The sequence below is a fragment of the Megalops cyprinoides genome, chromosome 21, assembly GCF_013368585.1.
Source record: "Megalops cyprinoides isolate fMegCyp1 chromosome 21, fMegCyp1.pri, whole genome shotgun sequence".
Lineage (NCBI taxonomy): Eukaryota > Metazoa > Chordata > Actinopteri > Elopiformes > Megalopidae > Megalops > Megalops cyprinoides.
Genome location: NC_050603.1, coordinates 23,705,595 through 23,724,354, shown reverse-complemented (window position 1 = coordinate 23,724,354; position 18,760 = coordinate 23,705,595). Strand labels below are relative to the sequence as shown.

The following is an 18,760-nucleotide window of genomic DNA, read 5'->3' as shown; positions in this document are numbered from 1 at the left end:
GGTCAGTGCTCCACCCTATTTTTCCCCCCAAACTGAACAATTGCGCCCCCTCGAGGTTCGGAGGTACACATACCCTTTTATCTCAAAGCTGTTTGCCGGAGTCCAGTGTCTGCAGGAACCGCCATATTGTCATCCTAGAAGCGCTGGGAGGTAATAAACTGTACATAATTTGCGTAAAATATATCACAATAATGTATCGTTCGTTTTATGGTGTTATACATATTGTTAGAATGAATAATAGGCGTTCACACTCTAAAACAGGGATCCTAGCGTACATAGATTTATGATCTTGAAAATTCTGCGACTCCCGACAATTCTGTAGCTGGCTAGCTGGCTACATAGCTAGCTTCACCAGATCATGGGCAGGGTGGAAGCATCGCTTCCATAGCTTCTTCCTTGAAATTGGGGATATTGTAATTGCCGTTGGTTGGTTTAAATATTTTCCGAAGATGAGACGATTGGGTTTATTCTTCTGTTGTGTGCCAAGTCGGTGCGTGGTTTAAATGTTGAGTAAATTTCACAATCGAGGAAGCTGCCTAGTTAGTGTTACAGATATGCTGCGTTGATCTAAGTTGCATGGTTGCGAAGCGCACACAGGAGGACTGATTGGCTGCCTGTCTTGCTAGCCAGCGAGCTAACTTGGTGAAAATGGTGATGGCTGGCAAGCAGCATCACTGGACAAGCGAGCTCAAGCTATAACAGAATATCAAGGCCGATGAGCAAGACTAGTCAGCTACCAGCTTTACGTCCTCTGTCAAAATAAGTCTGCAGTTGTCCACGGATATGCAGTGTCGGGGTAGCCAGTGGTTAACGCTGGATACAGTGAAGTTGGAAATTGGCCGGCTATCAGAAGGCTTCGTTTTCCACACATTACCGGCTGTGTTAATTACCTAGCCGGCCGCTTGTCCTTTCTCCTCTGGTAAATCAATGTAGCTAGCTAGCTAAATGAAACGATGCCTTGGATGGTTCAGTCTGTTTTACTCTAGCTAATGTTACATATAGACACATTAACATCCAGTTAGGTAGCTGACTACTTCGTAGCTACAACTTAAGTGGTGGCTAACCTTAGTATGTCTAGTTAGCTAGTGTGGTAGTTATTTCTAGCTACCCATAACTCACCAGTTTGAAATGACTAATTTGATTCCCATAAGCGCGCGGCTAATGTTGGCCAGTAATCGAGTTATGACGTTTAGCAAAGGTGTCATAGTTTCATCGAGTAGTTGTCATACTAGTTAACCTTATCTACTCTGCTTGCTAACTATCTACACTTGGCCTGCTAAGTTATATTCTGTTTGAATGAAACGTTGGGTACCCAGTGGCTGTAGCTCGCTAACCCCTTGGCTGATCCCGGTAACCCTACAACTCATTTGCGAGTAAGGAAATTTCCCAGGCTTAATTGTGGCCTTGTGGGTCTTTCTAGCTACCTACATAGCTGTGGGGCAGGTATCATAGCTGATAAGTATCTAACGTTAGTTAGCGAGACAACATAATTGTCCTAGCTAGGTCCATATTAGAACTAACGCAAGCTAGCCATACAAATGCGTAAAATAGCCCAATCACTTGTTTGTTAGCATCATGACAGCAATGCTCCCACTGTGAAATCTAGTAGCTAATACAATTTGTGCTCTTAGATTGTTGCAAGCAAGCTACCTACTACCTACCGTGATGGCGATTATAATACCTAAAACATTTCTATGCCGGAGAAGCTTATGGTATCGATGGGATGACTTGACCAATGCAGTTACTAGCTAGCCTTAAAGCATTTTTACTGTAGCATGCTAATCTTCTTGCTTCACGCTGTCTTGGCTACAAGGGAATACAACGGAGTGTTCTTCGATTCCAAATTTAAGACAAAAAGCTGTTCTATCACACTCGCCCTCAGTTTGTTGTCTCAGTTTGGTCTGGGTGTTTTGTGAATTGCTGGCAGGCCTGGCAGGCGAGCTTTTAATTAAGGCAAATCGACATCCAGCTATCAATTATTTAATAAGACAAAAATATTGCCATTAAAATTGGATGGAAATTTAGGAGATTTCACGCATTTTGCAGTTGCAATTTAAGAGCAAGTGTCTAAACAGAAATCTTTGTGTCGCTAACAGCGAAGAAGTACAGGCGCAGCGTTGAACAGTTAAATTCATTCTACAAAATCAACAAAAAGGACATGGCAGTCGCTATTCAACAAAAATTGTGTCGATAATAAAGAGTTCCGGTACTATATATAATTGCTGTCTAGCCACTGTTAACAAAATATTTAACATGCTAAAAGAAAGCAGTCCATGCATTTTGTAACTAAAGTTTTATGATTGTTTGCTTTAAGAACCATTTCAGGATGAAGACACAATTCTTCACCGAGAAAACATTATGTTTAATCTCTTAACTTCCAACAGGTTGCTGTTTGAAAGGCTTTAGTTACTGGTTAGGGTGAAGGTTGAGTGATTTCGGTTAGGGATTAAGTCCTGTAATTCAAAAGTCTGTAAATTTTGATCACGTGAGTCTGGAAGTTAAATATATGGCCCTTGGTCATGCTTTTAGGTATCCGGATCCTTTTGTCTGTATTATTATATAATCCTTTTTAATCTTGCACCGACACCCCCCCCCCCCTTGGAGACCAGCATCGCTGTTGAAGGCATTTTAACATGAGGACATCTCTGTAGCAGAAGTACTGGTTATTTGGATTTAGTTCAGTTCTGATGAGAAATTGGTATTGGCAATACAAACCTTGCATCTGTGGATTATATAAAGATCTGTTCTATTCTCAGCATAAGACTACCCAATAATTTGTATCGAAGGAATAATTATTGCTATAGTACGCTGCAGTACTGCTATAGTATACTGATCTGAGGAGTTCTCATTTTCATTTATTTATAATTTCTAAAAATGTATATAAGAGAACAACTTTGCTGTACGGCACCGACGGGTGATTGAGTACTGGTTCTGAGCTGGAGTCAAGCCGTGCGTTCTGCGTCTAATTGCAACTGGGATGGGCTCGTCATCATTTATGCTACTGAATCGTTGTAAATTTGCGTAGCTATTTCACAAAGACCTCAAGTTAATGTGCTGCGAAGGTTTAAAGCAGTAGGGAAGCTGTGTTTATAAGCATGCACATCACGTCAAGAAAACCGCATTTTTATCTGTCCCGCCTTTTTACGAGGCTAATACAGAGCTCACGCGCTTGACAGGCTAGCAACCCAAAGGTGTTGTTCGCCAGTTCTTAAAAACAGTAGCGTTGGTCAGTAGCGGTGAAATCCTAATCTGAGTAGAAAAATACTAGGAAAATAATTAACTTATCAGAAAAAAACTTTATTAAAAAGACTTTATTTCCTGACCCTCAACCGCAGGAAAAATGTGGTGGAAAGGTACATACCCGTGAGTTATCATGTGATGTGTAAGTGACATTCAGTGTGTGCCAAAGAGTCCAATAGAGAGTGAAGGGTGTCTGTCCGTGCCCTGGGGGTTCGGAATGGATGGTCTGCAGGAAAGCGATAGGACAGTGGTGCATGTGTTCAGGTTCCCTCGCTGCTCATTGTCATCGTTGGCCAGGTTTGATTGCAGGCACACTGGATAACGTCCAGCAATTGCATGTGGTATCCATATAAGTTAACCTCATAAAGGAAAACAAAAAATTCCTTTTACAGCTGCTAAGTGGTGGCAGTTGTGTGGTCACTCCTGAGGAGTGTAGGTATGTTTGTTAGTCTTCCTGTGAACAAAATAATTGAAAACCTAATGAAGAGATTTTAATTGAACATGGTAGAATTGTTGCTTTTGCACCAGCAAAGACACTATTTAATTTTAGGGATGCATTGACAGTTGCCACGGATTGGGCAGTTCTGTGTCGTACCAAGTGGTGTTGTTGTGCTGTGTAGAATTTAATAAACTAAACACCCCCTGTGTGTTTCTGTGATTCCGAAGACTTCTCAGCTTCAGCCCTCCCCCCACCCTCCCCCACCTTCTTTAGAGTCCATCTTTACAGAAAGGATTTAGATATGTTACAGCTGTGCATTATAAATAGCCAAGTGAAATTTGCTCAAGTGTTGCCTGCAGTGGTGTCCATAAATGTGTTCAACTGTGTAACTCTGCTGTTTACATCTAACTAGCACTGCAGCTAGCAGTATTGACTGTGTTTTCTGTGCCTTGCTGGAAACTGGTGACAAAGCTATTTTGGCACACTTACAGGGCCGTTTGTGTGCTTGTGGTGTACATAATTGCTATCAAGGAATAATTATAAAAAACAGCAGAAATGGGTCCTGCTGATTGACGATTAACATCAAAGTCATTTTTGTTTAATCTTTTTGAACTGTTTGCATGGTTTTGAAGTTGGACTGATGCACAAATATAATAGCATCCTTGGCCAGTTAGTCAAAGACAAAAGATTTTTTATTTTTCAGTTTTCTGCATCATTATTTTGCTGCAGAACTGATTGTCTCAATGTCGACAGACAGCAAGCGAAAACAGAACACTGTGGCTGGTTCATGTTGTGCGCCAGTCAGGCAAATGCACTACTTTCTATAAAATGAACTTGGAGCAGAACTGTCACATTCAGCATGTTAATGTCCTCTTCACACATGCATGCTCCTTTGAACAGAACTTTCATTTGTCCACACAAGCACCCAGCACTCACGGTAAAACATTTTTAGCTGTCTTACTATTCAAATCTGTCCTAACCCGCCATCCCCTGTCTCCTATTCAGAGGCCCCAGTTCTCCTTTATAAACCTAGTCAGAATGTGAGTGCTGTGGTTTTCACTAGTTCTGTAGTGTGGCACATTGGTCTGACTCTGCATGATAAATAGTCACAAGCATAAAAATAATATATGGATGGACAGGTTGTACTGATGACCTTTTTTGTCTGTCTTTCTGAGTGACTCTGTCTTACCTTCTTGATTTTGTATGATGACCAGTCCAGGGCTGTTGGTCAAAGGTAATTATGGCAACATTGTGATTAACCGCACTGTGGTTATCAGAAACACTGGACTTAAGCATTCTAAGAACTGATTCATTATCAAATCACTTTAATGATTGATAACTTGCTGCTGGTTGCTGCTGCCTCACATGACTTTAAAAGAAATTAGGTTGACTTGAAGGTTCATGCAAATGAAGCATGTTACGAGAATTTATTAAACATAATTTAGGCCTAATTGAAATAAATTTTAAGGTGAGTTCCAGTGTCTTGTAATGACTTTGTCTACCTGTGATAGTTACAGTACAGAGCTCAGTGATGCCCGTGACACAACAGTGTGAGTTGTCCTACCCTTTTTATGTGATCATCCAGCCACTGACAGGTTTGCCTGTTAAAATCAGAATCTTTCCATGCTTCTATAATTTACTGCCTAGTGATTGCCAGAACGTGAGTTCAGTGGGATGGTGACTGTTTTGATCAATAAGGTAAGGGGGAAGGGGTATGCATATTAATTGATATTTAGCCACACTGCACAGGAAGCAGGAATAAACTTGCAGTGTTTGGATTTGTTCCATATCATCCTGCTTAAAAATTATCATTCTGCTTGTAAAAATGAGTTTCATTTTCTGAATGGATGCCAGCTTAAGCGCTATGAGAAGAAGCAGCTGGGCAGTCATGAGAAATGCTGTCTTCGCTCCCTCAAACAGAACATAGAAGTTTACACTCAGGAGACGGCAGCACGCTCATTAAGTACTGTATGATAATGGTTACTTGTTAAAAATTTGCATTCATTACCAAAGGTTTGTCTCTGTTGGAGGTTTTGAACAATTGTTATCTTAAAACGCACACTGATAGTAGTGAATAGGGGAAAGTAGAGAAAAAACAAGATGAGATGGCAGCAAAACAATGACATTGCAGTTGGAAAACATGCAGTATGGAATTTGCCTCACTTTAAACAGAAGCATGGCTGCCCAAATGATTGTCCATGGCTCACATTTCTGGGTTAATGAGGCAAAGTCTCTCACTCTTTAAGACTGCACGGAAGGGGTTGAGCAGAAAGCCGGCAAATGTCTTACATGCCTCAGGATAACTAGTTATGTGTGTGTAGACTTTTGGGTTTTCTTTGGTTCATCCAGAGACTTATTGCTGAGGCAAAACTTCAGTGTATTAAAAGAATTTGGCTGGGTAGTTATGTCATCAAGGTGACCTTACATGCCAAAATCTTGGAAAACCTGAGTGGCTCATAACAAAATTGAGTTGTTACCAGAGAGAAAGATCCTTTGTTGGAGCGATTCCGCAATCTGCAGCAGCTGACTTAATGTTACAATAGTTAACCTATCAAAAAATGTAAAGTAGATTTTTAAATGTGGAAAGTGTCCATGTCTGATTGCTCTGCTGCCAGTAGTGCTCTGGCGAACTGTTTGGATTAACAGTTTGATTGAAAGTTCTGACTTGGGCTAGTGGTCAGTAAAGTTCAGAGTTAGGTTTGTGATAAATGCACACAGCACTAAAATTAAATCCAGTGCAGAATACATGAAGTGTTTGGCTTGCTGTAATTGGAATGTGGTCAGGTTTTGTGATATAGTTCTTATCACTGTTTGGGGCTGGGCCCCAGCAAACACAGCCTTGTTCCTTTGGAATTAAACCAGGTCTTCTGGCTGGGGTTCTGTGTCCCAAGCATGAAAGTTCACTCATGGTGTTTTCACAAGATGGAAGACTATTAGGAAAAGAAAACAGGAATATCTAGAAGTGAGTAGACACACAAGCTGTCTTTGTGTATTGTTTTATATTTTTTTAGTAGGGATGCACGATATTGGATTTTTGCCGATATTCGATATGCCGATATTTTCAAACTCATTTTGGCCCATGGCCAATGCCGATACCGATATTGTGTGTGTTAGTGTGTGTGTGATATATATATATATATATATATATATATAGCACACAGCAGCACACAGCTAGCATCTTCCCAGGGTGAGAGCTTAGCTGGGGGTCGGTCGAAACTATTAGGCCCTCCGTTCGAGTCCCAAAGCACGAGCTCGGCGATCACGGGCTGTCTTATTTCATTTCAAATTGCATTCTCTCCTTACAGACACGCGTTATTTAAAAATGGTCTCACACCCCTCCAGAAGCAGAGAAAAGCTTAGCAGCACACAGCTAGCATCCTCCCAGAGTGAGAAACTTAACTAAGTTTTTTACCCCTCCTCGCATCACTGGTGCTTTACAAGCATTGCAACTAGCAACTTTGTTATCTGTTTCAGATACTTGGAAATACTTCCATGACATGTTGAAGCTTGTTGTTGGCACTCATAGCGTCATCGCGTGCGCATAGTTAACGCATCACCTTATCGGCCAGGCACATCGGCAGAAATTTTCATATCTGCCGATGCTGATAATTAACTTCTTAATTTAGCGCCTGATACCGATGTCGGGCCGATATCATCGTGCATCTGTATTTTTTTAGTATACATGCCACTTTTCATGCTATGTTTCACTATGTTTTCTTATTGGTTTAATTTATGTGGTCAGTCAACAAATCCGCAAGACCAGAAAGCAGATGTCAGCATAGCAAGGTCCTCGTTTGCATCGCTTATTTTGAAAAATCTACATTTGACTATATTCAGATTTTGTCAGCACTGTACATTACATTAAACAATAAGAAAAGGAGTTAATTACATGATTGTATTATTTGATCTGATTTGGAATTTTTGTCTCAGGTGGTTAAAGGTGAATGACCTCTTCAAGGTCATGAATGTGCCATAAATGCGCCAATTCATTTTAGCATTGACTTTTAGTATTGATATAGATGCAAATGAAATCAATCTTTATCTACACATGGAAGCAATCATTTTTGTCTGAGTTGACTTTATTTGCTAGATAGCTGTCCTATATCTTTGTTCCTTCCTGTCCTATATCCCTGTCCCTCCCAGCTGTTTGAACTGCTTACCTCTAAGAACCCTCCCTGGTAGTTTGTAGAAAAGGAGTTCTTCCAAGAAATATGTGATATTGTCACAATGTGGGACTGAATTCCTGTAGTTCTTGCATGTTCACCTGCAGAGCGTGTTGTGACGTTTCAGTAGAGATTCTAATCAAAATTGGTGTTAACGCAATACAGATCTCTGGGAGAAATTGCCTCATTCCCCCTCTTCCTAGACTTTCTTTTCAAAATATATTTTAAATCTGTTCAACCTCCCCTGCGTGTTTTTAAAATTGCACCAAGCTAACACAACAGTACACTTCAGCATCCCTTTGTGCATGTCAGTGCAGTGTATTCCTATTTTCATGGTGTCGCAACTTTGAGGGAACATTAGGTTATGACTCTTGTAGGGCTGAGACAAAGATCTGTCTATGCAAAGTGAATATGCAAGATTTTTTTTTCTTTGAACAGATTCAGAATTTGCACTGACTAAGATGATACAAATGCTCAAAGTGTGAAGTTATACCTTTTAATTATGTGTTCTTTTGAAAGGAGTACTGTGCAGGTAGTTAGTTATTTGAACTACATATATACAGCTGTATGTGAAATTGAACTGTTGGACAAACTTGTGTAACAAACAAGCTGATTCAGTGTGGGCTGCTGCGTTTTCATTGACCTATTTTCTGTATTGAATTGTGCTAATTGCATAGGTTAACACTATGTTCTCGCCATGTCTGGGAACTCTGTAATCACATTTTCTTGTTACTACAGTGCCATAGCCATGTTTGTTTAGAATGTTTAGCATGCACTTAGCACTGTTTTCTAGAGCCTCTGTTACAGTCTGCTTTATTGAAGCTCCATTGGAGCAAGCCAGATGCCAATGTGTTTTAAAATCGGCCTTGAGATGGCTTGTGAAAAAATTGATTGTTGTATGCTGAATGAAATTCTGATGTTGAGGCATGTTCAGTTTTATCTAGCTGAAGCAGCAGATGTAGATTCCAGAGGTTATGTAGTGGGACACAGCATTTTCTGACCATTGATGACTCAAAAGCGAAATGTGCGTGTATACATATTGTGGAAAATTGGGATAAGTTCTTGTGTCATAATTCATGTCCCTCCCACCCTCTTCCAGGTGATCCTGAAAACAGCACTGTCACCTCCACGCCCAGACTATGTCAGGTCCAGTCACAAGTCGATCCCGAGTTTACCCCGATGTGAACACACAGAGGCCCCGGGAGTATTGGGACTATGAGTCACATGTCGTTGAGTGGGGGTGAGCTTGAACCCGTGTCTGAGATTGTAATGCCTGCTGACACCCTCCTCGAAGGGACATTTAAAAGGCTATTTTCCTCAGATCTCCCCACATCCTCAGAGAGATGCATGCTCCTTGAGTCATTTGCTGTTAAAATGATGGTATTGTGAACACGTTTCTGTATTTGTGTGTATATATATATATATATGTAAACACAAATTTGTGTAGGTATGTATGTATATAATACACGTTTTATTTATTTATATGTATATATGTACATATACGCTTGTATGCATTTTAGATTTTTATATATAAAGTGTGTGTTTATTTTTAATGATACAAAATACACATGTATGTATTGTATATAGTATACATTATTATTATTATTATTTTTTTAAATGTTCTAGTTTGGAAAACTTTTACAGTGTTTGTGTTAAATGCGTCAGCTGTGTGAAATGCACGTTTTATGTGCCACTCCCCACACCCACCTTTTTTTTTCCCTGTGCCTCAGGAATCAAGATGATTACCAGCTGGTGCGGAAACTCGGCAGAGGCAAATACAGTGAAGTGTTTGAGGCCATAAACATCACAAACAACGAGAAAGTAGTCGTCAAAATACTCAAGGTATGGTGTCTCCCTCCCTCGCTCACGGGTTTGTGGAGAGGCGTGGTCATGTTACATTCCTGGAAGGGAGGCGCGCTCAGCTGTCGGCTGCGGGGATGGGCTGTAGCTAACGCCGCATAGCTGCACCTGTCCATGGAGCTTGGGGAACCGCAGGCGCGCATCAAATCCCTTTTTTTAAATGTCAAGATAGCTATATTCCATGCAATTGTTCAAATTCAACAAACCTGTGTTGTAAATTATGGTATTAATTGTCATGCCGCTGCTTTCTCAACTGAACCTGAATGGGAAGGGCATGATTTAGGAGAATGCCTATCTACTTGGACTATCTGGTGTCATTTTGAAAAAAAAAAAAAATACTTTGATACTTGCATGTGTCCAATAGTTTTGTTCTGAACAAAATGCTTTTGAAAATATCAAAAACGTTCATAATTTCTTGTAGGTCTTTCTTTTTGCCAAACACACACGTATGCCGTAATGAAATAAATGGGAAATAAATCAGAAGTTTTTCTCACAGCTGTCCCCACCACTTCTCTCAGTGGTTGTTTTTTGTACAAACTATTTGTTTTTCGTTTTTTTGTTTTTTTTTAATCAAATTTTCTAAAATGTGTTTTTCTGTAAAAATTCTACTTTAAACAAATATAGATGGTTAGTAGGCCTGTTACGTCTCTTACAATAGACATTTTTGGTAACATTCTGGGCATTGAGGGGTATTACTTAGAATCATGCAGTTCCAAAGATAGACTTTTCTTTCTCCCTTTGTTTTTTCTTAAACCGGGCGAAAGCTGCGATTTATTTGGAGGCTCCATTCTCCGTAAAGACAGGTTCATTAGCTCTCCGTCTGATGCTGGCAAAGTGCTGATCGTGCCAGCATGTGCTGGAATCTCGAGTCTTTTATTGCTAGAAAGTTAAAGGCTACTGCAACCATTTTGTCAACATGTTTTGAGAACAGTGGAGTATTTTAACTACTGTATTTTTTAATTTAGGTCCTCGTACAGTTTTGGGCCTTTTTGAAAAGTGGTGTTTGTGTTTTGTTGATTAGATACAGATTTTAGTCTTCACCCCAGTTTACCTTGTTTTAAACACCCAGCTGGTGCTGCACTTATCTGATGCATTTTGCCTCAGGAGGCGCTGGCTGCCAGCCAGTTGTGTGTTGTTCTATATGTCTGATTTTTTTTTTCGTCCTTTTCCCACAGCCAGTCAAAAAGAAGAAAATCAAGCGAGAAATTAAGATTCTAGAGAACCTTCGAGGAGGGCCCAACATCATCACACTTCTAGACATTGTCAAGGATCCTGTGGTCAGTTTCCTGAAACAAAATATGCAGCTAATGTTAGACCTCACGTCAAACGCATTCATGTACTGCTATTACTGAACCCACCTGAAAATGAGATCAGGCACCTCAAGGGGGTTTATTAGCCTGAAAGAAATTAAACAATATGCCACTCATTTATTTTAAACAATGAGATGGTCATTAAAAAGGCGTACTTATCTGCACTATTCTTTATTCTTTATTCTTAAGTTTATGATGCCATCTTGTATGGTCCTTAGTTGCATGCAATAGCAGGGATGATTGAAATAATATTCTCTCTCTCCTTTTCACATTCATCAGTCTCGGACACCTGCCCTAGTTTTTGAACATGTAAACAACACAGACTTCAAGGTAGGATAATTAACTCTTCACAAAAGGACTGCCCAAGCTTTGTCTTTTTGTCCTCCCAGTGTACATAATTCTTAATTTATGGGCTGCTTTGAAATTCTAAGTGTTGAAAGAACAAGTTCTTCTGTTTTTTTTTTGCAGCAATTGTATCAAACGCTATCAGACTACGACATTCGGTTCTACATGTATGAAATCTTGAAGGTAAGGCTTGTGCATGTCTGTGTTTTAGCACTTGCAGTTCAGACTGAACTGCACCCCCCTGGTGTTAATTTACAGTGTTTAACTGTGTAACCCTATTGCGGTTGAATAGGCAGAATGCGTCAGCTGCTACGACACCACAGACTGGAGTAAGATTGCCTTACAGCACTGGGCTTTGATGTAGGCCGGTGTAGTTCAGATTGTTCCGGAAGAAAATAACGCGGGAATGTGCTTGTGTATCAATGGTAATATCACCTTTCCCCGCTGCTATTAATAATTTAAAGCGAGAAAAGTGCTCTGACCAATTGGGAATGTCAGACAGAGGAGCCTTGCAAGGGGGATGAGTGGAGAGGGCGATTTGCATGCCCAGTGTGAAGGGATTCACTATAAGGCTGTTTCAGGGGGGCTAAATGCTTTTGTTGTTGTTGACAGACGTGAAGTGACGGAAAAAGCCATGTAAAAGGACACATCTTTATCTGTAGCATTTTGTTTCTTCCTCTAAAAGCCTACTTCACATTTAATATAAATCCTAATAGACTTAAATTACAATGGTGTAACAGACAGGGTTTTAGGTCTTTTGTCTGTGAAAATCTGCCTCTGTTCAGTGTCTCCTCTTACCAGAGAACCTCCTACCTGAATGCTTGTTAGGTCTGTCACAGCGCTGGCCAAGTTCCTTAAGATCTTTTTACGCCAAAGATGTCATCTCTTATGTCTGAATCTGTCAGAATTTTAACTTAAATAACACAAGCATACAACCAACAGTTGAATTCATGCATATGCATCAGTTCCCAAATGTTTTACTAGTTTACATGCTCAGAATGATGTATTGCATTGAACACATGCTTTTGAGGGTATGCGTTTTGTTGTGTGTAAACTCACTTACATGTAGTGCTCTTACATTTTGCTGTGTTTGACCAAGATTTCACATACTGCAATGCCAGGGAATCTGATACGTATGGAGGCAACATGTTTAAGCCACAAGGAGTTACTTAAACCACCAGTAGTGACTGTGACTGGCTGAAGTGGTTTGCATTTGGACCAGATACACCACCCTGCTGCTCAATTTTGTGATGTAAAGCTTCATGTCATATCTAAACACAGCTCGATTATCTAGGGCGACGTAGCATGGGCAGCTAGGGCAAATACATGCCTACTTTAGTGCTTTGTACATTCACAGGAATTTCCACATTTAGTTTATTGGAGCTGTAGGACATACATTGGAGGGTTTGAGTGTTGGCAGTCACCAGAGACATCCCTCTGCCAGGGTGGCCCCTATCTCCTATTGTTTGCCTGTTTTGGAAAGGGCTGGGCTAGTTTAAAGGCTCAGGTGTGCAGACCTGGACTGCGTAGTCTGTGGTGCAGAAGACACTTTACGCACACGCGACAGTGGAGCAGGTCTGTGTTTAGTCAGTCCTAGTCTTCTTAACTTGGAAGGAGAAGCCAGGTTTCGCAACAAATTTGTCCCAGCTTTTTTTTCCCCCCCCTTGGATGATGTGGTTCCTCCGGTGAGCCCGGTCACCAGCTTTTTGAGAGTTTTCCCTTTGCCCTCTACAGGCACTGGACTACTGTCACAGTATGGGAATCATGCACAGAGATGTCAAACCACACAACGTAATGATTGACCACGAACACAGAAAGGTATTGAACCTCCTGCCTTGGACTTTGAAAGATTGTTTTTTTGCAGCTGTGGATCAGTAAACAAGAAGGGCAAGGAGTCGCTTGTGAAGTGTGTTAATGTCTTACCTATACAGGGAGCAAGGCTCCCTACTTCAGTCTAATTTTACCTTTTTATTCAGTTAATTAGGTAAGACATGTTGCCCTCTTGAGGTAAGACATTTAAGGAGTGTTGAAGTTTTTTGTTCTGCTAATGTGCAAATACATTCAGCTGACAAGCGATAACACATTAATATCTCAAACTAAGGATTGTTCTTGTAGCTGCTGAGCTGTGTATAATTAATAATATATGAATGTCTTTTAATTTAATATTGATCCAACTCAAAGTCTTAATGTAAATCTTCATTGAATTTTTGCTATTTGTTTATAGCTCTTGTTCTGACTTATGTCAAAATTTTATTTACTACATCTATAGCATTTTCATATCTTGCATATCTACTATATTTGTTACAGAAATATTACTAATGTGAAGTTATTTCGATATAACATAAGATGGCTTTAGGTTTTGGATTATTTCCTGTTAGTTAATTGTCTTAAATACTGGCATCTTGAGTTGTCTGTACAATTCTCAAGAAGAATATGATGTAGATGTCTGTAATTTATATAAGTGAACAAGCATTGCCTTCATAACTGCCAGCAATGTACCACATACAAACACAGTAACTATCACAGTAAGTGAAGGGGGCAAAGGAGTAGGATTTTGATGTTAACCTCGATGTGGTTCTTGTGGTGTTCACAGCTTCGCCTGATAGACTGGGGCTTGGCAGAGTTTTACCACCCGAGCCAGGAGTACAATGTCAGAGTCGCATCCAGATACTTCAAGGGACCTGAGCTGCTGGTAGACTACCAGGTGGATCTTCCTCCTCTGCTTCTGAGCTCATACGCTCACTTTAGTCTTTTACTGAATATTGTCACATGCCACCTAGAGTTTGTGTCAAAAAAATATAAGTAGTTGACCTCGTAATTCTTTTTCACTCAGTATTTCTAATTTATACACAATACACAACAAACCGCAGGTAAAGTGCTTTGAGTGTGCCAAGCATAGAGCAGGTTGATGCCTTCTCTTGTTAAATCACAGTGAAGATTGTTCACTCTTTACATTGCCAATATCTATGCCTGTTACAGGTTTAAAAATGTGTTGCAATGTGTTCTGTTTTCCTTTTCCTGTGTAGATGTATGACTACAGTTTAGACATGTGGAGTTTAGGTTGCATGCTGGCTAGTATGATCTTCAGAAAGGAGCCCTTCTTCCATGGACATGACAACTATGATCAGGTAAGAGATCACTTGTGTTAATTTGCAAACATCCTCCAATTGAGTACATAATCGCATCCTAAAAATGAAGGACTTACTCAGAAGTGAAAAGACATTAATTTTCATTGAGGAATCTTGTGTGAAATACTCTTTAAATAATCTTTAAGTGTTCACAGGAAAGCTGGCTTCTGTTCGTTCAAATGTTGGTGTCCTGTCTGGTACTCTCTGTATATAATGTATGTAATTTCTTGCTTGCAGCTTGTACGAATTGCTAAAGTACTGGGTACCGAAGACCTGTATGACTACATCGACAAATACAACATTGAGCTAGACCCTCGGTTCAATGATATTTTGGGCAGGTATGTGTATTCCAAGACAAAAGGGTTACATTTGGGTTAAAAAGAAAAAGACTCCACACTTTTTTGTTGTTAATGTAATCCTTCGGAAAACCCCTCATAAGATCAGGAGAGTCAGTGAAAGTGCTGTAAGAACTGTTTCTAAGATAATTATGGAACTGTGTGGGTTTTATCCTTGCCTCACACATTACATTATTGACATTTAGCAGATGGTCTTATCCAGAGTGACTTACCTAGGTTATAGTTTTTTACTGTATATTTTACTGAGGCAGTTCTGGGTTAGTTACCTTGCCCGATGGTACAACAGCGGTGCCCCTGGGGCATCGAACCAGCAACCTTTTGGTCATGAGTCCTGCTCCTTACAATGCCGCCTCCATTACTTTACATCTGGTCTAGAAAGGCTGCGTGACGACATGGCTTAGCAGTGCTACTACTGACCATAAATCCTGGGTCACCACATGTCCAGACACAACTCCCTTTAGTTAGTTAGTAACCCTGGGTGACAAAACAGCTAAGCTAAACTCCCATTTAAATTGTGACCACAAGGCCAGTCATGACTCCCATTGGCTGGAAACTAGCTTGTTGTGTATGTACAGGCATACCCAGGAGCACATACTCTGTTCTCAGAGCTCTCATTAGTAGCTGACTAGCAAACCCTTATCAGCAGCATGTAACTAACACAAATGTGCTCCAGTGTCTGGAGAAAATGCACACGTGTCATTGAAGGCTTTCAGTTGATGGGTAAAATGGTGCATGGACGTGCTGTTTCTCAGGCCGAGATGGGAAGATTACTGTAATGTAATGAATGTTGCTGTCTGTGGCAGGCATTCCCGGAAGAGGTGGGAGCGCTTTGTGCACAGTGAGAACCAGCACCTGGTCAGCACCGAGGCGCTGGACTTCCTGGACAAGCTGCTGCGCTACGACCACCAGGCCCGGCTCACCGCCAGAGAGGCCATGGAGCACCCCTACTTCTGTAAGGCACACGCAGACGCCTTCGTACGTACCACACAACACAGACACACACCACTCTACACCCCATACACACATACACACACACACACACACCACACACATAGCATACAGACACCAAGACACACACATACCACACCACACACACATACACACACTACACTACACCACACAGACTGCATGTGCATGAACACACACACATAAACTTACACACATATCATGCCACATAGAAACACCCACCCACACTACATACTGACATACATACGCCATTCTACAGTCACACACACACACACACACACCCTGTACACGGGGCTCAAATAGCTGACAAACAGCATGCAAATAGCTGTGACACACTTCCACCTAAGATCACCTCCCAACAGCAGCAGCCATGGGGAAGGAGCCCCGGACAGGCTAAGCAGAACCAGCAGAGGTTCAGAGAGCTTCAGACTATGGCTGCATTCTTCACACACTGAACTCTGAAGCTTGGAACACATTCCTTTACATTGACCACCACCACAGACAAGTCAGAGCACAAGAGCCCTGGATTCTGGTGGCAAACAGTTATAGTGAAGTTATGATGTGCTGCTGCCGTTGTGCAGTGTATTTATGTATTAATTCCTGAATGTTTCCGGTGTGGAGGTTGCTTTGTAGCTGTCATTCTGCTTTGTACCAGCTTGACTTGTCTAACTGCAACTGTTGTCTTCCAGCATTCCCTGCTGAATTCCAGTTTTACAGATTAGCCCAGGAATTAGTCTCACTGAACGCTACGAAAGCACTTATTTGAGGAATTCTTCTGCCAGCCACAACTGCTTGGAGTCACGCTTGAAAAACGATGCCACCTTTAGATAATGTAACGTCTGCTTGAGAAAAATGTTAAACTAGCCTGTTATTATAGCTGGAGCCTGATCTGTTAGGATGAGTCAGGAAAGGCAGCTTGAGCTAGATCGTATTAACTTGTGTTACTGGGGGACTGTAGCATGTGGGACAGCTGGTGACATTCTTCTGTTTTCATGGATGTCCCATGGCAGGGACAGGTCTGAATAGAAAACTGTTTGTTGTTTGCAAAGAGCAGTTTCCCCCCTGCAGGGAACTGCGTAAGGTGCACATTCCCGGTCAGGGTGGGGCACGCCAGCAGGTAAGCGGGTTAGTGTGTTTGTCAGTCTGTGGGCGCCTGCTCTTCTCAGGGCCAGGAGGAGGGCTCTCGGAGCAGGAGGCACAGCTCAAGCCCCGCAACTTAGGTCCCGACTGAAACTGCGCTGCCCGTTACACACACGCACCCCCCAGGCCAGGCCGCCAGTTGGCCCTGCCTGCCAGAGCATGTCCGATCAGTCATCGGTCCATCTCCGCCCCTCTCTGACAGATCCCATCGTGAAAGAACAGGTGAGGATGGGCTCCACGCCAGGCATGGCTGCCAGCTGTACCCCAGTGAGCTCGTCCAGCATGATGAGCGGTACGTACCCCGCAGCTTCCCCTCAGGCCTCGGCTGCAGCCGTTCACTAATGACCCACACATCTTTTAGGTTGGTAAAAGTGCTCATTCTGTGTGTGCGCGCACGACTAAGACTGCTCACATACTTTTCAGCTGTGGAGGTGATGGACCTTTCGCATGAACGGTGGGAATGACAGGGTGTGATTAGACCAGGGTCTCAAGTGAAAACTGCAGTCATGTCACCTCGTAGCCACCGGCCGTCTCAGTCAAGTCATATTGCTTACATTTCGACATGGATGTACCAGTGTGTTTTGCTTGGTTTTCAGGCCTGTCTGATCCATAGATACCCACAAATCAGGCCAGGCTTTATTGGATTGAATACACTTCAGTTGTGGGTCAAGATCAGCAGATTTAGCATTGGGTTTGTGCAGGGTTTGAACTGCCAAGGGATTACTCCATGTTCCCTTTGAGTAGGGTACATCATTTTAACAAACCTAGAAGTCAGTGATCATTCTTCATGCTTCAACAGCCTATGTGTTGAACAGCTGTTCTCCTACCAGCCATTCAGATAGCATTACCTGATAACCATTACTTTTCTTTTGGCAGGTATCACGTCAATGTCCTCATCACAGCCTCTGGGTAACATCGCCGGATCACCTGTCATCTCCTCCCCCAACACCTTGGGCACACCGATCCCAGCTGCCACTGGGGCACAGCCCTGAATGGAGCTCCGCCCCCCTCTTTTTCACTGGCTCGCAGTCCGGGAAGGGACTGGGGCGGCCCATCAGGGCTTTGTTTTTATGTTGAGTATTAAAAAGAAGATGAAATTAGGTTCCTTGTTTTTTTCCGTACAATAATTCTATATTGAGATTCGGACACACAACAGAAATTTTATGTTGCGTCTGTGTCTGGATGAAACGTAGCTGCGTTCTCATGATGACTGTGTCTAGAAATGCAACTACAATGTAGAAATCAATGAGAAAAATGCATAATAAAATTTATTTTGTATGTCCCTAAAGTTCATTTTTTATTGAAGCAGTTTTATGAAGGGTGGTGGTGGGGTTGGCTTGCTTTATTCCAGTGTGTTATGGGTTTCCCTTCAATATGATTCCATATATGGTGCTTATTTTTGAGGATGGTGCTCAGTACTTACTCCTCAGCACACAGCAGTTACCTATGCTGTTTGTAGCAAACATTTCAGCATCAAATAACCAATTGGTAACGCTTGATTTCACTCTAGTCGATTTTGTTTGTGGAAAAAAAAACTACTGAAGTTTCTATTTGATAGTATGAAATGTGGCTGAGTTTTGCTGAAAAGAGGAAGGGTATCAATGCTTTTCAAGGTCACTTGCCCTGTAGGCTTTTTGTAATTTCTACAATACCTATACATTCTGGAACAAAATTGACTTCTGAGACGATTTTACCATTAGCTGCTGTGGTAGGGTTAGTTCTGATGCTATGGACTTCTGTGAAAGCAGCCTTGCTTTTATATTAACATGTTTATGGACCACATGCTTTGCGTTTGCCAGTCATTTTGGCAATT

General features: G+C 41.6%; 1 protein-coding gene across 1 annotated transcript; it reads left to right on the top strand.

Annotated features, from left to right (window-relative positions):
- Positions 1-81: 81 nt before the first annotated feature.
- On the top strand, positions 82-18,235 carry zgc:86598 (STKc_CK2_alpha domain-containing protein). Its single transcript, XM_036515808.1, has 13 exons — positions 82-150; positions 8,942-9,082; positions 9,573-9,684; positions 10,878-10,979; positions 11,292-11,342; positions 11,481-11,540; positions 13,092-13,175; positions 13,951-14,061; positions 14,384-14,485; positions 14,723-14,823; positions 15,645-15,793; positions 17,150-17,239; positions 17,824-18,235. Exons 2-13 carry the CDS (start codon positions 8,982-8,984, stop codon positions 17,937-17,939), a joined length of 1,179 nt encoding a protein of 392 aa, XP_036371701.1. The 5' UTR covers positions 82-150; positions 8,942-8,981; the 3' UTR covers positions 17,940-18,235.
- The last annotated feature ends 525 nt before the right edge of the window (positions 18,236-18,760 follow it).